Here is a 16,186-nt window from a genome sequence, read left to right on the forward strand (position 1 = left end):
CTCTGCAGGAGGAGGAGGAATACTCTGCAGGAGGAGGAGGAATACTCTGCAGGAGGAGGAGGAATACTCTGCAGGAGGAGGAGGAATACTCTGCAGGAGGAGGAGGAATACTCTGCAGGAGGAGGAGGAATACTCTGCAGGAGGAGGAGGAATACTCTGCAGGAGGAGGAGGAATACTCTGCAGGAGGAGGAGGAATACTCTGCAGAAGGAGGAGGAATACTCTGCAGAAGGAGGAGGAATACTCTGCAGAAGGAGGAGGAATACTCTGCAGGAGGAGAAGGAATACTCTGCAGGGGGAGGAGGAGAAATACTCAGCAGAAGGAGGAATACTCTGCAGGGGGAGGAGGAATACTCTGCAGGAGGAGGAGGAGAAATACTCAGCAGAAGGAGGAATACTCTGCAGGAGGAGGAGGAATACTCTGCAGGAGGAGGAATACTCTGCAGGGGGAGGAGGAATACTCTGCAGGAGGAGGAGGAATACTCTGCAGGGGGAGGAGGAATACTCTGCAGGGGGAGGAGGAATACTCTGCAGGAGGAGGAGGAATACTCTGCAGGAGGAGGAGGAATACTCTGCAGGAGGAGGAGGAATACTCTGCAGGAGGAGGAGGAATACTCTGCAGGAGGAGGAATACTCTGCAGGGGGAGAAGGAATACTCTGCAGGAGGAGGAGGAATACTCTGCAGGAGGAGGAATACTCTGCAGGGGGAGGAGGAATACTCTGCAGGGGGAGGAGGAATACTCTGCAGGGGGAGGAGGAATACTCTGCAGGAGGAGGAGGAATACTCTGCAGGAGGAGGAGGAATACTCTGCAGGAGGAGGAGGAATACTCTGCAGGAGGAGGAGGAATACTCTGCAGGAGGAGGAGGAATACTCTGCAGAAGGAGGAGGAATACTCTGCAGAAGGAGGAGGAATACTCTGCAGGAGGAGAAGGAATACTCTGCAGGGGGAGGAGGAGGAATACTCTGCAGGAGGAGGAATACTCTGCAGGGGGAGGAGGAATACTCTGCAGGGGGAGGAGGAATACTCTGCAGGGGGAGGAGGAATACTCTGCAGGGGGAGGAGGAATACTCTGCAGGGGGAGGAGGAATACTCTGCAGGGGGAGGAGGAATACTCTGCAGGGGGAGGAGGAATACTCTGCAGGGGGAGGAGGAATACTCTGCAGGGGGAGGAGGAATACTCTGCAGGGGGAGGAGGAATACTCTGCAGGGGGAGGAGGAATACTCTGCAGGGGGAGGAGGAATACTCTGCAGGGGGAGGAGGAATACTCTGCAGAAGGAGGAGGAATACTCTGCAGAAGGAGGAGGAATACTCTGCAGAAGGAGGAGGAATACTCTGCAGGAGGAGAAGGAATACTCTGCAGGGGGAGGAGGAATACTCTGCAGGAGGAGGAGGAATACTCTGCAGGAGGAGGAGGAATACTCTGCAGGAGGAGGAGGAATACTCTGCAGGAGGAGGAGGAATACTCTGCAGGAGGAGGAGGAATACTCTGCAGGAGGAGGAGGAATACTCTGCAGAAGGAGGAGGAATACTCTGCAGAAGGAGGAGGAATACTCTGCAGAAGGAGGAGGAATACTCTGCAGGAGGAGAAGGAATACTCTGCAGGGGGAGGAGGAGAAATACTCAGCAGAAGGAGGAATACTCTGCAGGGGGAGGAGGAATACTCTGCAGGAGGAGGAATACTCTGCAGGAGGAGGAGGAATACTCTGCAGGGGGAGGAGGAATACTCTGCAGGGGGAGGAGGAATACTCTGCAGGGGGAGGAGGAATACTCTGCAGGAGGAGGAGGAATACTCTGCAGGAGGAGGAGGAATACTCTGCAGGAGGAGGAGGAATACTCTGCAGGAGGAGGAATACTCTGCAGGAGGAGGAATACTCTGCAGGGGGAGGAGGAATACTCTGCAGGGGGAGGAGGAATACTCTGCAGGGGGAGGAGGAATACTCTGCAGGGGGAGGAGGAATACTCTGCAGGGGGAGGAGGAATACTCTGCAGGGGGAGGAGGAATACTCTGCAGGAGGAGGAGGAATACTCTGCAGGAGGAGGAGGAATACTCTGCAGGAGGAGGAGGAATACTCTGCAGAAGGAGGAATACTCTGCAGAAGGAGGAGGAATACTCTGCAGAAGGAGGAGGAATACTCTGCAGGGGGAGGAGGAATACTCTGCAGGGGGAGGAGGAATACTCTGCAGGGGGAGGAGGAATACTCTGCAGGGGGAGGAGGAATACTCTGCAGGGGGAGGAGGAATACTCTGCAGGGGGAGGAGGAATACTCAGCAGGGGGAGGAGGAATACTCAGCAGAAGGAGGAATACTCTGCAGGGGGAGGAGGAATACTCTGCAGAAGGAGGAATACTCTGCAGGAGGAGGAGGAATACTCTGCAGGAGGAGGAATACTCTGCAGGAGGAGGAATACTCTGCAGGAGGAGGAATACTCTGCAGGGGGAGGAGGAATACTCTGCAGGGGGAGGAGGAATACTCTGCAGGGGGAGGAGGAATACTCTGCAGGGGGAGGAGGAATACTCTGCAGGAGGAGGAGGAATACTCTGCAGGAGGAGGAGGAATACTCTGCAGGAGGAGGAGGAATACTCTGCAGGAGGAGGAGGAATACTCTGCAGAAGGAGGAGGAATACTCTGCAGAAGGAGGAGGAATACTCTGTAGGAGGAGAAGGAATACTCTGCAGGGGGAGGAGGAGGAATACTCTGCAGGAGGAGGAATACTCTGCAGGGGGAGGAGGAATACTCTGCAGGGGGAGGAGGAATACTCTGCAGGGGGAGGAGGAATACTCTGCAGGGGGAGGAGGAATACTCTGCAGGGGGAGGAGGAATACTCTGCAGGGGGAGGAGGAATACTCTGCAGGGGGAGGAGGAATACTCTGCAGGGGGAGGAGGAATACTCTGCAGGGGGAGGAGGAATACTCAGCAGGGGGAGGAGGAATACTCAGCAGAAGGAGGAATACTCTGCAGGGGGAGGAGGAATACTCTGCAGAAGGAGGAATACTCTGCAGGGGGAGGAGGAATACTCTGCAGATGTAATGTGGGGAGGAGGAATACTCTGCAGGAGGAGGAGGAATACTCTGCAGATGTAATGTGGGGAGGAGGAATACTCTGCAGATGTAATGTGGGGAGGAGGAATACTCTGCAGGGGGAGGAGGAATACTCTGCAGGAGGAGGAATACTCTGCAGGGGCCGCTCACTGTGATGTGCTCGTCTCTTCCTCCACATAGATGGCGCTCACATCGTGTCCTGTCCTTGATTATTTCCTTCCCTCGGAAATGTAAATGTCAAACAGTAGTTCCGGGGAGGTTGTGTTCGGAGGATTTATCGGGTGCACTGACAGGAAGTTCGGTGTAACTAGGGCTGTGCAGTGTGCACCGCGACCACATGGAAGGAACAGGTGAGAGAATGTCACAGAGGAGAGACCCCAGAACAACATCGCCCCCATAATAGCCCGACCCCTGCCCCCCCATAATGATAACCCGACCCCCCCCTAATGATAACCCGGCCCAGCCCCCTCCATAATGATAACCCGGCCCAGCCCCCTCCATAATGATAACCCGGCCCAGCCCCCTCCATAATGATAACCCGGCCCAGCCCCCTCCATAATGATAACCCGGCCCAGCCCCCTCCATAATGATAACCCGGCCCAGCCCCCTCCATAATGATAACCCGGCCCAGCCCCCTCCATAATGATAACCCGGCCCTGCCCCCTCCATAATGATAACCCGGCCCAGCCCCCTCCATAATGATAACCCGGCCCAGCCCCCTCCATAATGATAACCTGGCCCAGCCCCCCCATAATGATAACCCGGCCCAGCCCCCTCATAATGATAACCCGGCCCAGCCCCCCATAATGATAACCCGGCCCAGCCCCCTCCATAATGATAACCCGGCCCAGCCCCTCCATAATGATAACCCGGCCCAGCCCCCTCCATAATGATAACCTGGCCCAGCCCCCCCATAATGATAACCCGGCCCAGCCCCCTCCATAATGATAACCCGGCCCAGCCCCCCCATAATGATAACCCGGCCCAGCCCCCTCATAATGATAACCCGGCCCAGCCCCCCATAATGATAACCCGGCCCAGCCCCCTCCATAATGATAACCCGGCCCAGCCCCCCCATAATGATAACCCGGCCCAGCCCCCTCCATAATGATAACCCGGCCCAGCCCCCCCCCATAATGATACCCTGGCCCAGCCCCCCTTATAATGATAACCCGGCCCAGCCCCCTCCATAATGATAACCCGGCCCAGCCCCCCCATAATGATAACCCGGCCCAGCCCCCTCCATAATGATAACCCGGCCCAGCCCCCTCCATAATGATAACCCGGCCCAGCCCCCTCCATAATGATAACCTGGCCCAGCCCCCTCCATAATGATAACCCGGCCCAGCCCCCTCCATAATGATAACCCGGCCCAGCCCCCTCCATAATGATAACCTGGCCCAGCCCCCTCCATAATGATAACCCGGCCCAGCCCCCTCCATAATGATAACCCGGCCCAGCCCCCTCCATAATGATAACCCGTCCCAGCCCCCTCCATAATGATAACCCGGCCCAGCCCCCTCCATAATGATAACCCGGCCCAGCCCCCTCCATAATGATGACCCGGCCCAGCCCCCTCCATAATGAGGACCCGGCCCAGCCCCCTACATAATGATGACCCGGCCCAGCCCCCTACATAATGATGACCCGGCCCAGCCCCCTACATAATGATGACCCGGCCCAGCCCCCTCCATAATGATGACCCGGCCCAGCCCCCTCCATAATGATGACCCGGCCCAGCCCCCTCCATAATGATGACCCGGCCCAGCCCCCTCCATAATGATAACCTGGCCCAGCCCCCTCCATAATGATAATCCGGCCCAGCCCCCTCCATAATGATAATCCGGCCCTGCCCCCTCCATAATGATAACCTGGCCCAGCCCCCTCCATAATGATAACCTGGCCCAGCCCCCTCATAATGATAACCCGGCCCAGCCCCCCCCATAATGATAACCCGGCCCAGCCCCCCCATAATGATAACCCGGCCCAGCCCCCTCCATAATGATAACCCGGCCCAGCCCCCTCCATAATGATAACCCGGCCCAGCCCCCTCCATAATGATAACCCGGCCCAGCCCCCTCCATAATGATAATCCGGCCCAGCCCCCCCATAATGATAACCCGGCCCAGCCCCTCATAATGATAACCCGGCCCAGCCCCCCCATAATGATAACCCGGCCCAGCCCCCTCCATAATGATAACCTGGCCCAGCCCCCCATAATGATAACCCGGCCCAGCCCCCTCCATAATGATAACCCGGCCCAGCCCCTCATAATGATAACCCAGCCCAGCCACCTCCATAATGATAACCCGGCCCAGCCCCTCATAATGATAACCCGGCCCAGCCCCCTCCATAATGATAACCTGGCCCAGCCCCCCATAATGATAACCCGGCCCAGCCCCCTCCATAATGATAACCCGGCCCAGCCCCTCATAATGATAACCCAGCCCAGCCACCTCCATAATGATAACCCGGCCCAGCCCCCCCATAATGATAACCCGGCCCAGCCCCCTCCATAATGATAACCTGGCCCAGCCCCCCCATAATGATAACCCGGCCCAGCCCCCTCCATAATGATAACCTGGCCCAGCCCCCTCCATAATGATAACCCGGCCCTGCCCCCTCCATAATGATAACCCGGCCCAGCCCCCTCCATAATGATAATCCGGCCCAGCCCCCTCCATAATGATAACCCGGCCCAGCCCCCCCATAATGATAACCCGGCCCAGCCCCCTCCATAATGATAACCCGGCCCAGCCCCCTCCATAATGATAACCCGGCCCAGCCCCCCCATAATGAGAACCTGGCCCAGCCCCCTTCATAATAACCCTGCCCATCCCTCCCCATAATAGCCCCTCTCAGTGCCCCCATGATCCTGAGGGTTTGGTTTGGGGGGCTCTCTGTGATCTTGCTTTCGGGGTCTCAGGGGACGAGGACGATGTCGGATCTCACGTTCTTCACAAGAAGAAACACAAGAAGCACAAGAAACACAAGAAGAAGCATCACCAGGATGGGGGCGGCCCCCCCGCGTACACGCAGAAGACCACCCAGAAACCACAGCTCCGCCTCAAGATCAAGCTGGGGGGACAAGTGCTGGGTACCAAGAGGTAAGTGCCCCCCGGCCCCGGGCCGCGCCCTCTGTGCACAGACTGATCACGCTCCTCTCCCTGCAGTGTGCCCACGTTCACAGTCATCCCGGAGCAGTCCCGCTCACAGTCCCCCCTGATGGTGGTGGATGAAGACGACGAGCCGCTGGAGGGGGTCCCCATAGAACAGTACCGCGCTTGGCTAGGTAAGGGGAGAGGTACTGCGAGGACGGTTATCGGGGGGTACTCTGGGGCATTCGCTGTCAGGTGGGGGAGGATGATGGTGGTTGTGGCACTCGGAGGCCTGTCGTTGTGATCATGGTCATGATGGCGACTGACGGTTCAGTGCATTCCGGTGGTGGAAGACGGTCGGTGAAATCCTCTGGTTGTGGATGGCGGCTGTGAGTGTATGGAGTGTACACCATCCTCCAGTGCCCTCGCCTTGTATCCTTACTGCCTACACAGTGTCTCCAGTGCCCTCGCCTTGTATCCTTACTGCCTACACAGTGTCTCCAGTGCCATCGCCTTGTATCCTTACTGCCTACGCCGTGTCTCCAGTGCCCTCGCCTTGTATCCTTACTGCCTACACCGTGTCTCCAGTGCCCTCGCCTTGTATCCTTACTGCCTACACCATCCACCAGTGCCCTCGCCTTGTATCCTTACTGCCTACACTGTGTCTCCAGTGCCCTCGCCTTGTATCCTTACTGCCTACGCCGTGTCTCCAGTGCCCTCGCCTTGTATCCTTACTGCCTACACAGTGTCTCCAGTGCCATCGCCTTGTATCCTTACTGCCTACGCCGTGTCTCCAGTGCCCTCGCCTTGTATCCTTACTGCCTACACCGTGTCTCCAGTGCCCTCGCCTTGTATCCTTACTGCCTACACCATCCTCCAGTGCCCTCGCCTTGTATCCTTACTGCCTACACCGTGTCTCCAGTGCCCTCGCCTTGTATCCTTACTGCCTACACCGTGTCTCCAGTGCCCTCGCCTTGTATGCTTACTGCCTACACCGTGTCTCCAGTGCCCTCGCCTTGTATCCTTACTGCCTACACCATCCTCCAGTGCCCTCGCTTTGTATCCTTACTGCCTACACCATCCTCCAGTGCCCTCGCCTTGTATCCTTACTGCCTACACCATCCTCCAGTGCCCTCGCCTTGTATCCTTACTGCCTACGCCATCCTCCAGTGCCCTCGCCTTGTATCCTTACTGCCTACGCCGTGTCTCCAGTCCCCTCGCCTTGTATCCTTACTGCCAACGCCATGTCTCCAGTGCCCTCGCCTTGTATCCTTACTGCCTACGCCGTGTCTCCAGTGCCCTCGCCTTGTATCCTTACTGCCTACGCCGTGTCTCCAGTGCCCTCGCCTTGTATCCTTACTGCCTACACCGTGTCTCCAGTGCCCTCGCCTTGTATCCTTACTGCCTATGCCGTGTCTCCCTCGCGCCCTGCCGGGTATCTGCGCCACGTCTCCCTCGCGCCCTGCCGGGTATCTGCGCCACGTCTCCCTCGCGCCTTGCCAGGTATCTGCGCCACGTCTCCCTCGCGCCCTGCCGGGTATCTGTGCCACGTCTCCCTCGCGCCCTGCCGGGTATCTGCGCCACGTCTCCCTCGCGCCCTGCCGGGTATCTGCGCCACGTCTCCTTCGCGCCCTGCCGGGTATCTGCGCCACGTCTCCCTCGCGCCCTGCCGGGTATCTGCGCCACGTCTCCCTCGCGCCTTGCCGGGTATCTGCGCCACGTCTCCCTCGCTCCCTGCCGGGTATCTGCGCCACGTCTCCCTCGCGCCCTGCCGGGTATCTGCGCCACGTCTCCCTCGCGCCCTGCCGGTTATCTGCGCCACGTCTCCCTCGCGCCCTGCCGGTTATCTGCGCCACGTCTCCCTCGCGCCCTGCCGGTTATCTGCGCCACGTCTCCCTCGCGCCCTGCCGGGTATCTGCGCCACGTCTCCCTCGCGCCCTGCCGGGTATCTGCGCCACGTCTCCCTCGCGCCCTGCCGGGTATCTGCGCCACGTCTCCCTCGCGCCCTGCCGGGTATCTGCGCCACGTCTCCCTCGCGCCTTGCCGGGTATCTGCGCCACGTCTCCCTCGCGCCCTGCCGGGTTTGTGCGCCACGTCTCCCTCGTTTGTCTCCTGTGCCCGTGCGTTGTCTCTATGCCGTGTTCCTCCTGTGCGATGTCTCTCCGTGCACCCGTGGTGTTTCTCCTGTGTAGTGTCTCTCCGTGCACCCATGGTGTTTCTCCTGTCCAGTGTCTCTCTGTGCACCCGTGGTGTTCCTCCTGTCCAGTGTCTCTCTGTGCACCCGTGGTGTTTCTCCTGTCCAGTGTCTCTCTGTGCACCCGTGGTGTTTCTCCTGTGCGATGCTTCTCCGTGCACCCGTGGTGTTTCTCCTGTGCGATGTCTCTCCGTGCACCCGTGCTGTTTCTCCTGTGTAGTGTCTCTCTGTGCACCCGTGGTGTTTCTCCTGTGCGATGCTTCTCCGTGCACCCGTGGTGTTTCTCCTGTGCGATGCTTCTCCGTGCACCCGTGGTGTTTCTCCTGTGCGATGTCTCTCCGTGCACCCGTGCTGTTTCTCCTGTGTAGTGTCTCTCTGTGCACCCGTGGTGTTTATCCTGTGTAGTGTTTCTCCGTGCACCCGTGGTGCTTCTCCTGTGTAGTGTCTCTCCGTGCACCCGTGGTGCTTCTCCTGTGTAGTGTCTCTCCGTGCACCCGTGGTGCTTCTCCTGTGTAGTGTCTCTCCGTGCACCCGTGGTGCTTCTCCTGTGTAGTGTCTCTCCGTGCACCCGTGGTGCTTCTCCTGTGTAGTGTCTCTCCGTGCACCCGTGGTGTTTCTCCTGTGTAGTGTCTCTCCGTGCACCCGTGGTGTTTCTCCTGTGTAGTGTCTCTCCGTGCACCCGTGGTGTTTCTCCTGTGTAGTGTCTCTCCGTGCACCCGTGGTGTTTCTCCTGTGTAGTGTCTCTCCGTGCACCCGTGGTGCTTCTCCTGTGTAGTGTCTCTCCGTGCACCCGTGGTGTTTGTCCTGTGTAGTGTCTCTCCGTGCACCCGTGGTGTTTCCGCACCGTGTTTCCTTTGTTGTTTGTCTCGTGTACACGTGCTGCGTTTTCCCTCCCTTGTTTTCTGTCCCATGAACACTGTGTCACCTGTACCATGTTTCTGTTTCTCCGTGTCTTGCGTCACTTTCCGCCTCGTCTCCTGTGTTCTGCGTGATTGCTCTGCTGTATTAGATTTGGGTGACTTCTCCACCACATCTGCACTGCTATATACTGGTTACTCTCCTGGCGGCCATGTGATATGTGTGGTCTCCATGTGTCTCTAGATGAAGACAGTAATATGGATCCACTGCCCTCGCCCGCGGCAGCTCCAGTGTCGGAGCAGGATGAGGAGATGCGTTGGTTGGACGCTCTTGAGAGGGGAGATCTGGATGTCAATGGTGATCTGAAGAGAGAGACTGACGAGTCGCTGCTGACGGCTCGCCAGGTGAGTGTGGGTGTGTGGAGGGATTCAGGGGAAAGTGGGTGTGAGGGGTGGAGGGAGTGTGGGAGTGTGGAGGGATTCAGGGAAAGTGGGTGTGAGGGGTGTAGGGAGTGTGGGAGTGTGGAGGGATTCAGGGGAAAGTGGGTGTGAGGGGTGTAGGGAGTGTGGGAGTGTGGAGGGATTCAGGGGAAAGTGGGTGTGAGGGGTGTAGGGAGTGTGGGAGTGTGGAGGGATTCAGGGGAAAGTGGGTGTGAGGGGTGAAGGGAGTGTGGATGTGTGGAGGGATTCAGGGGAAAGTGGAGGGATTCATGGGAAAGTGGGTGTGAGGGGTGGAGGGCGTGTGGAGGGATTCAGGGGAAAGTGGGTGTGAGGGGTGGAGGGAGTGTGGAGGGATTCAGGGGAAAGTGGGTGTGAGGGGTGGAGGGAGTGTGGGTGTGTGGAGGGATTCAGGGGAAAGTGGGTGTGAGGGGTGGAGGGAGTGGGGGTGTGTGGAGGGATTCAGGGGAAAGTGGGTGTGAGGGGTGGAGGGAGTGTGGGTGTGTGGAGGGATTCATGGGAAAGTGGGTGTGAGGGGTGGAGGGAGTGTGGGTGTGTGGAGGGATTCAGGGGTAAGTAGGTGTGAGGGGTGGAGGGGGTGTGGAGGGATTCAGGGGAAAGTGGGTGCAAGGGGTGGAGGGAGTGTGGAGGGATTTAGGAAAAAGTGGGTGTGAGAGGTGCAGAGTGTGGGGGTGTGGAGGGATTCAGGGGAAAGTGGGTATGAGGGGTGCAGGGAGTGTGGGTTTGTGGAGGGATTCCGGGGTAAGTGGGTGTGAGGGGTGCAGAGAGTGTGGGGGGATTCAGGGGAAAGGGGGTGTGGAGGGATTCAGGGGAAAGTGGGTGTGAGGGGTGCAGAGAGTGTGGGGGTGTGGAGGAGGGATTCAGGGATAAGTGGGTGTGAGGGGTGCAGAGAGTGTGGGTGTGTGGAGGGATTCAGGGGTAAGTGGGTGTGAGGGGTGCAGAGAGTGTGGGGGTGTGGTGGGATTCAGGGGTAAGTAGGTATGAGGAGTGCAGGGAGTGTGGGGTTGTGGAGGGGTGCAGAGAGTGTGGGTGTGTAGAGGGATTCAGGGATAAGTAGGTGTGAGGAGTGCAGAGAGTGTGGGTGTGTGGAGGGATTCAGGGGTAAGTGGGTGTGAGGGGTGCAGGGAGTGTGGGTGTGTGGAGGGATTCAGGGGTAAGTGGGTGTGAGGGGTGCAGGGAGTGTGGGTGTATGGAGGGATTCAGGGGTAAGTGGGTGTGAGGGGTGCAGGGAGTGTGGGTGTGTGGATGGATTCAGGGGTAAGTGGGTGTGAGGGGTGCAGGGAATGTGGGTGTGTGGAGGGATTCAGGGTTAAGTGGGTGTGAGGGGTGCAGGGAGTGTGGGTGTATGGAGGGATTCAGGGTTAAGTGGGTGTGAGGGGTGCAGGGAGTGTGGGTGTGTGGAGGGATTCAGGGTTAAGTGGGTGTGAGGGGTGCAGGGAGTGTGGGTGTGTGGAGGGATTCAGGGTTAAGTGGGTGTGAGGGGTGCAGGGAGTGTGGGTGTGTGGAGGGATTCAGGGTTAAGTGGGTGTGAGGGGTGCAGGGAGTGTGGGTGTGTGGAGGGATTCAGGGTTAAGTGGGTGTGAGAGGTGCAGGGAGTGTGGGTGTGTGGAGGTATTTAGGGGAAAGTGGGTATGAGGGGTGCAGGGAGTGTGGGGTTGTGGAGGGATTCCGGGGTAAGTGGGTGTGAGGGGTGCAGAGAGTGTGGGGGTGTGGAGGGATTCAGGGGAAAGTGGGTGTGAGGGGTGCAGAGAGTGTGGGGGTGTGGAGGGATTCAGGGGAAAGTGGGTGTGAGGGGTGCAGAGAGTGTGGGGGGATTCAGGGGAAAGGGGGTGTGGAGGGATTCAGGGGAAAGTGGGTGTGAGGGGTGCAGAGAGTGTGGGGGTGTGGAGGAGGGATTCAGGGATAAGTGGGTGTGAGGGGTGCAGAGAGTGTGGGAGTGTGGAGGAGGGATTCAGGGATAAGTGGGTGTGAGGGGTGCAGAGAGTGTGGGTGTGTGGAGGGATTCAGGGGTAAGTGGGTGTGAGGGGTGCAGAGAGTGTGGGGGTGTGGTGGGATTCAGGGGTAAGTAGGTATGAGGAGTGCAGGGAGTGTGGGGTTGTGGAGGGGTGCAGAGAGTGTGGGTGTGTAGAGGGATTCAGGGATAAGTAGGTGTGAGGAGTGCAGAGAGTGTGGGTGTGTGGAGGGATTCAGGGGTAAGTGGGTGTGAGGGGTGCAGGGAGTGTGGGTGTGTGGAGGGATTCAGGGGTAAGTGGGTGTGAGGGGTGCAGGGAGTGTGGGTGTATGGAGGGATTCAGGGGTAAGTGGGTGTGAGGGGTGCAGGGAGTGTGGGTGTGTGGATGGATTCAGGGGTAAGTGGGTGTGAGGGGTGCAGGGAATGTGGGTGTGTGGAGGGATTCAGGGTTAAGTGGGTGTGAGGGGTGCAGGGAGTGTGGGTGTGTGGAGGGATTCAGGGTTAAGTGGGTGTGAGGGGTGCAGGGAGTGTGGGTGTGTGGAGGGATTCAGGGTTAAGTGGGTGTGAGGGGTGCAGGGAGTGTGGGTGTGTGGAGGGATTCAGGGTTAAGTGGGTGTGAGGGGTGCAGGGAGTGTGGGTGTGTGGAGGGATTCAGGGTTAAGTGGGTGTGAGGGGTGCAGGGAGTGTGGGTGTGTGGAGGGATTCAGGGTTAAGTGGGTGTGAGAGGTGCAGGGAGTGTGGGTGTGTGGAGGTATTTAGGGGAAAGTGGGTATGAGGGGTGCAGGGAGTGTGGGGTTGTGGAGGGATTCCGGGGTAAGTGGGTGTGAGGGGTGCAGAGAGTGTGGGGGTGTGGAGGGATTCAGGGGAAAGTGGGTGTGAGGGGTGCAGAGAGTGTGGGGGTGTGGAGGAGGGATTCAGGGATAAGTGGGTGGGAGGGGTACAGAGAGTGTGGGAGTGTGGAGGAGGGATTCAGGGATAAGTGGGTGTGAGGGGTGCAGAGAGTGTGGGTGTGTGGAGGGATTCAGGGGTAAGTGGGTGTGAGGGGTGCAGAGAGTGTGGGGCTGTGGTGGGATTCAGGGGTAAGTAGGTATGAGGAGTGCAGGGAGTGTGGGGTTGTGGAGGGGTGCAGAGAGTGTGGGTGTGTAGAGGGATTCAGGGATAAGTGGGTGTGAGGAGTGCAGAGAGTGTGGGGTTGTGGAGGGATTCCGGGGTAAGTGGGTGTGAGGGGTGCAGAGAGTGTGGGGGTGTGGAGGGATTCAGGGGAAAGTGGGTGTGAGGGGTGCAGAGAGTGTGGGGGTGTGGAGGAGGGATTCAGGGATAAGTGGGTGGGAGGGGTGCAGAGAGTGTGGGTGTGAGGGGTGCAGGGAGTGTGGGTGTGTGGAGGGATTCAGGGGTAAGTGGGTGTGAGGGGTGCAGGGAGTGTGGGTGTGTGGATGGATTCAGGGGTAAGTGGGTGTGAGGGGTGCAGGGAGTGTGGGTGTGTGGAGGGATTCAGGGTTAAGTGGGTGTGAGGGGTGCAGGGAGTGTGGGTGTGTGGAGGGATTCAGGGTTAAGTGGGTGTGAGGGGTGCAGGGAGTGTGGGTGTGTGGAGGGATTCAGGGTTAAGTGGGTGTGAGGGGTGCAGGGAGTGTGGGTGTGTGGAGGGATTCAGGGTTAAGTGGGTGTGAGGGGTGCAGGGAGTGTGGGTGTGTGGAGGGATTCAGGGTTAAGTGGGTGTGAGGGGTGCAGGGAGTGTGGGTGTGTGGAGGGATTTAGGGGAAAGTGGGTGTGAGGGGTGCAGGGAGTGTGGGTGTGTGGAGGGATTCAGGGTTAAGTGGGTGTGAGGGGTGCAGGGAGTGTGGGTGTGTGGAGGGATTCAGGGGTAAGTGGGTGTGAGGGGTGCAGGGAGTGTGGGTGTGTGGAGGGATTCAGGGTTAAGTGGGTGTGAGGGGTGCAGGGAGTGTGGGTGTGTGGAGGGATTCAGGGTTAAGTGGGTGTGAGGGGTGCAGGGAGTGTGGGTGTGTGGAGGGATTCAGGGTTAAGTGGGTGTGAGAGGTGCAGGGAGTGTGGGTGTGTGGAGGGATTTAGGGGAAAGTGGGTGTGAGGGGTGCAGGGAGTGTGGGTGTGTGGAGGGATTCAGGGGTAAGTGGGTGTGAGGGGTGGAGGGAGTGTGGGTGTGTGGAGGGATTTAGGGGAAAGTGGGTGTGAGGGGTGTGTGGAGGGATTCAGGGGTAAGTGGGTGTGAGGGGTGGAGGGAGTGTGGGTGTGTGGAGGGATTAATGGGAAAGTGGGTGTGAGGGGTGCAGGGAGTGTGGGTGTGTGGAGGGATTTAGGAGAAAGTGGGTGTGAGGGGTGTGGGGAGTGTGGGTGTGTGGAGGGATTTAGGGGAAAGTGAGTATGAGGGGTGCATCGTGTGACTTGCTGATCTCTCTGCAGAGAGCCCTCCTACAGAAGCAGCAGGCCCCCGCTGGCCCCCTGTACCCGCCAGCCATGTACTCACGCCCCCCACAGGAGATGTCTCAGGAGATGTTGGTGAAGAGAGAGGAGAAGGCTCGAAAGAGGAGACTGCAGGCGGCTAAGAAAGCGGAAGAAAGTAAGAAGCAGACCATAGAGAGACTTACCAAGACGTCTAAATCTCGGGGTGCCAAGCCTGCCGCCTCTGGAAGAAGAGGAGGGCGCCAGCCTCCGTGCCCCACAATCCGCTATCAGAACAATGCACATAGTATTACCATGTCCTACCCTCCAGGAGTTCCCCACCCTGTCCCGGCAGGACCACGAGCCGCACTGCCAGCCCCACAGCTGTGCGGTGCCCCCGGGTGCTCCAACCCCAAGAAATACTCCTGTTCTAGGACTCACATCCCGCTCTGCAGTCTGCAGTGTTATCACAAAAACCTGGAGGTCCACCAGAACCCGGCCCCCCACATGGAGGCACCAAGACCCTGACTAACGGGACAACCCCCGGACGTCATCCACAACAGCCAACCATGACCTGTGCAGCTCCAACATGTAATAAATGTCACACCGCAAGTAGTGGGCAAATGATGTATATCAAACTTCTGGGGCAGTATAATAGCAGCTATATTCTTGTACATAGAAGGCAGTATTATAGTAGTTTTATTCTTGTACATAGGGGCAGTATTATAGCAGTTATATTTTTGTAGATAGGGGGGTAGTATTATAGTAGCTATATTCTTGTACATAGGGGCAGTATTATAGTAGTTATATTCTTGTACATAGGGGCAGTATTATAGTAGTTTTATTCTTGTACATAGGGGCAGTATTATAGTAGTTATATTCTTGTACATAGGGGACAGTATTATAGTAGTTATATTCTTGTATATAGGGGGTAGTATTATAGTAGTTATATTCTTGTACATAAGGGCAGTATTATAGTAGTTATATTCTTGTATATAGGGGGCAGTATTATAGTAGTTATATTCTTGTACATAGGGGACAGTATTATAGTAGTTATATTCTTGTATATAGGGGGTAGTATTATAGTAGTTATATTCTTGTACATAGGGGCAGTATTATAGTAGTTATATTCTTGTACATAGGAGCAGTATTATAGTAGTTTTATTCTTGTACATAGGGGCAGTATTATAGTAGTTATATTCTTGTACATAGGGGGCAGTATTATAGTAGTTATATTCTTGTATATAGGGAGCAGTATTATAGTAGTTATATTCTTGTACGTAGAGGGCAGTATTATAGTAGTTATATTCTTGTACATAGGAGCAGTATTATAGTAGTTATATTCTTGTACATAGGAGGCAGTATTATAGTAGTTATATTCTTGTACATAAGGGCAGTATTATAGTAGTTATATTTTTGTACATAGGAGCAGTATTATAGTAGTTATATTCTTGTACATAGGGGCAGTATTATAGTAGTTATATTTTTGTACATAGGGGGCAGTATTATAGTAGTTATATTCTTGTATATAGGGGACAGTATTATAGTAGTTATATTCTTGTACATAGGAGCAGTATTATAGTAGTTATATTCTTGTACATAGGAGCAGTATTATAGTAGTTATATTCTTGTACATAGGAGCAGTATTATAGTAGTTATATTCTTGTATATAGGGGGCAGTATTATAGTAGTTATATTCTTGTACATAGGAGCCGTATTATAGTAGTTATATTCTTGTACATAGGAGCAGTATTATAGTAGTTATATTCTTGTATATAGGGGGCAGTATTATAGTAGTTCTATTCTTGTACATAGGGGAGCAGTATTATAGTAGTTATATTCTTGTACGTAGAGGGCAGTATTATAGTAGTTATATTCTTGTACATAGGAGCAGTATTATAGTAGTTATATTCTTGTATATAGGGGACAGTATTATAGTAGTTATATTCTTGTACATAGGAGCAGTATTATAGTAGTTATATTCTTGTACATAGGAGCAGTATTATAGTAGTTATATTCTTGTACATAGGGGGGCAGTATTATAGTAGTTATATTCTTGTATATAGGAGCAGTATTATAGTAGTTATATTCTTGTACATAGGAGCAGTATTATAGTAGTTATATTCTTGTATATAGGAGCAGTATTATAGTAGTTATATTCTTGTACATAGGAGCAGTATTATAGTAGTTAT

The 16,186-nt window shown here is 55.8% G+C and overlaps 1 protein-coding gene across 1 annotated transcript; it reads left to right on the forward strand.

Annotated features, from left to right (window-relative positions):
• Positions 1-3,284: 3,284 nt before the first annotated feature.
• On the forward strand, positions 3,285-14,606 carry INO80B (INO80 complex subunit B). Its single transcript, XM_075345610.1, has 5 exons — positions 3,285-3,391; positions 5,968-6,148; positions 6,215-6,333; positions 9,435-9,595; positions 14,016-14,606. The coding sequence occupies exons 1-5, from the start codon at positions 3,379-3,381 to the stop codon at positions 14,520-14,522; spliced, it is 981 nt and encodes a 326-aa protein (XP_075201725.1). The 5' UTR covers positions 3,285-3,378; the 3' UTR covers positions 14,523-14,606.
• The last annotated feature ends 1,580 nt before the right edge of the window (positions 14,607-16,186 follow it).

Source organism: Anomaloglossus baeobatrachus, chromosome 1, assembly GCF_048569485.1.
Source record: "Anomaloglossus baeobatrachus isolate aAnoBae1 chromosome 1, aAnoBae1.hap1, whole genome shotgun sequence".
NCBI lineage: Eukaryota > Metazoa > Chordata > Amphibia > Anura > Aromobatidae > Anomaloglossus > Anomaloglossus baeobatrachus.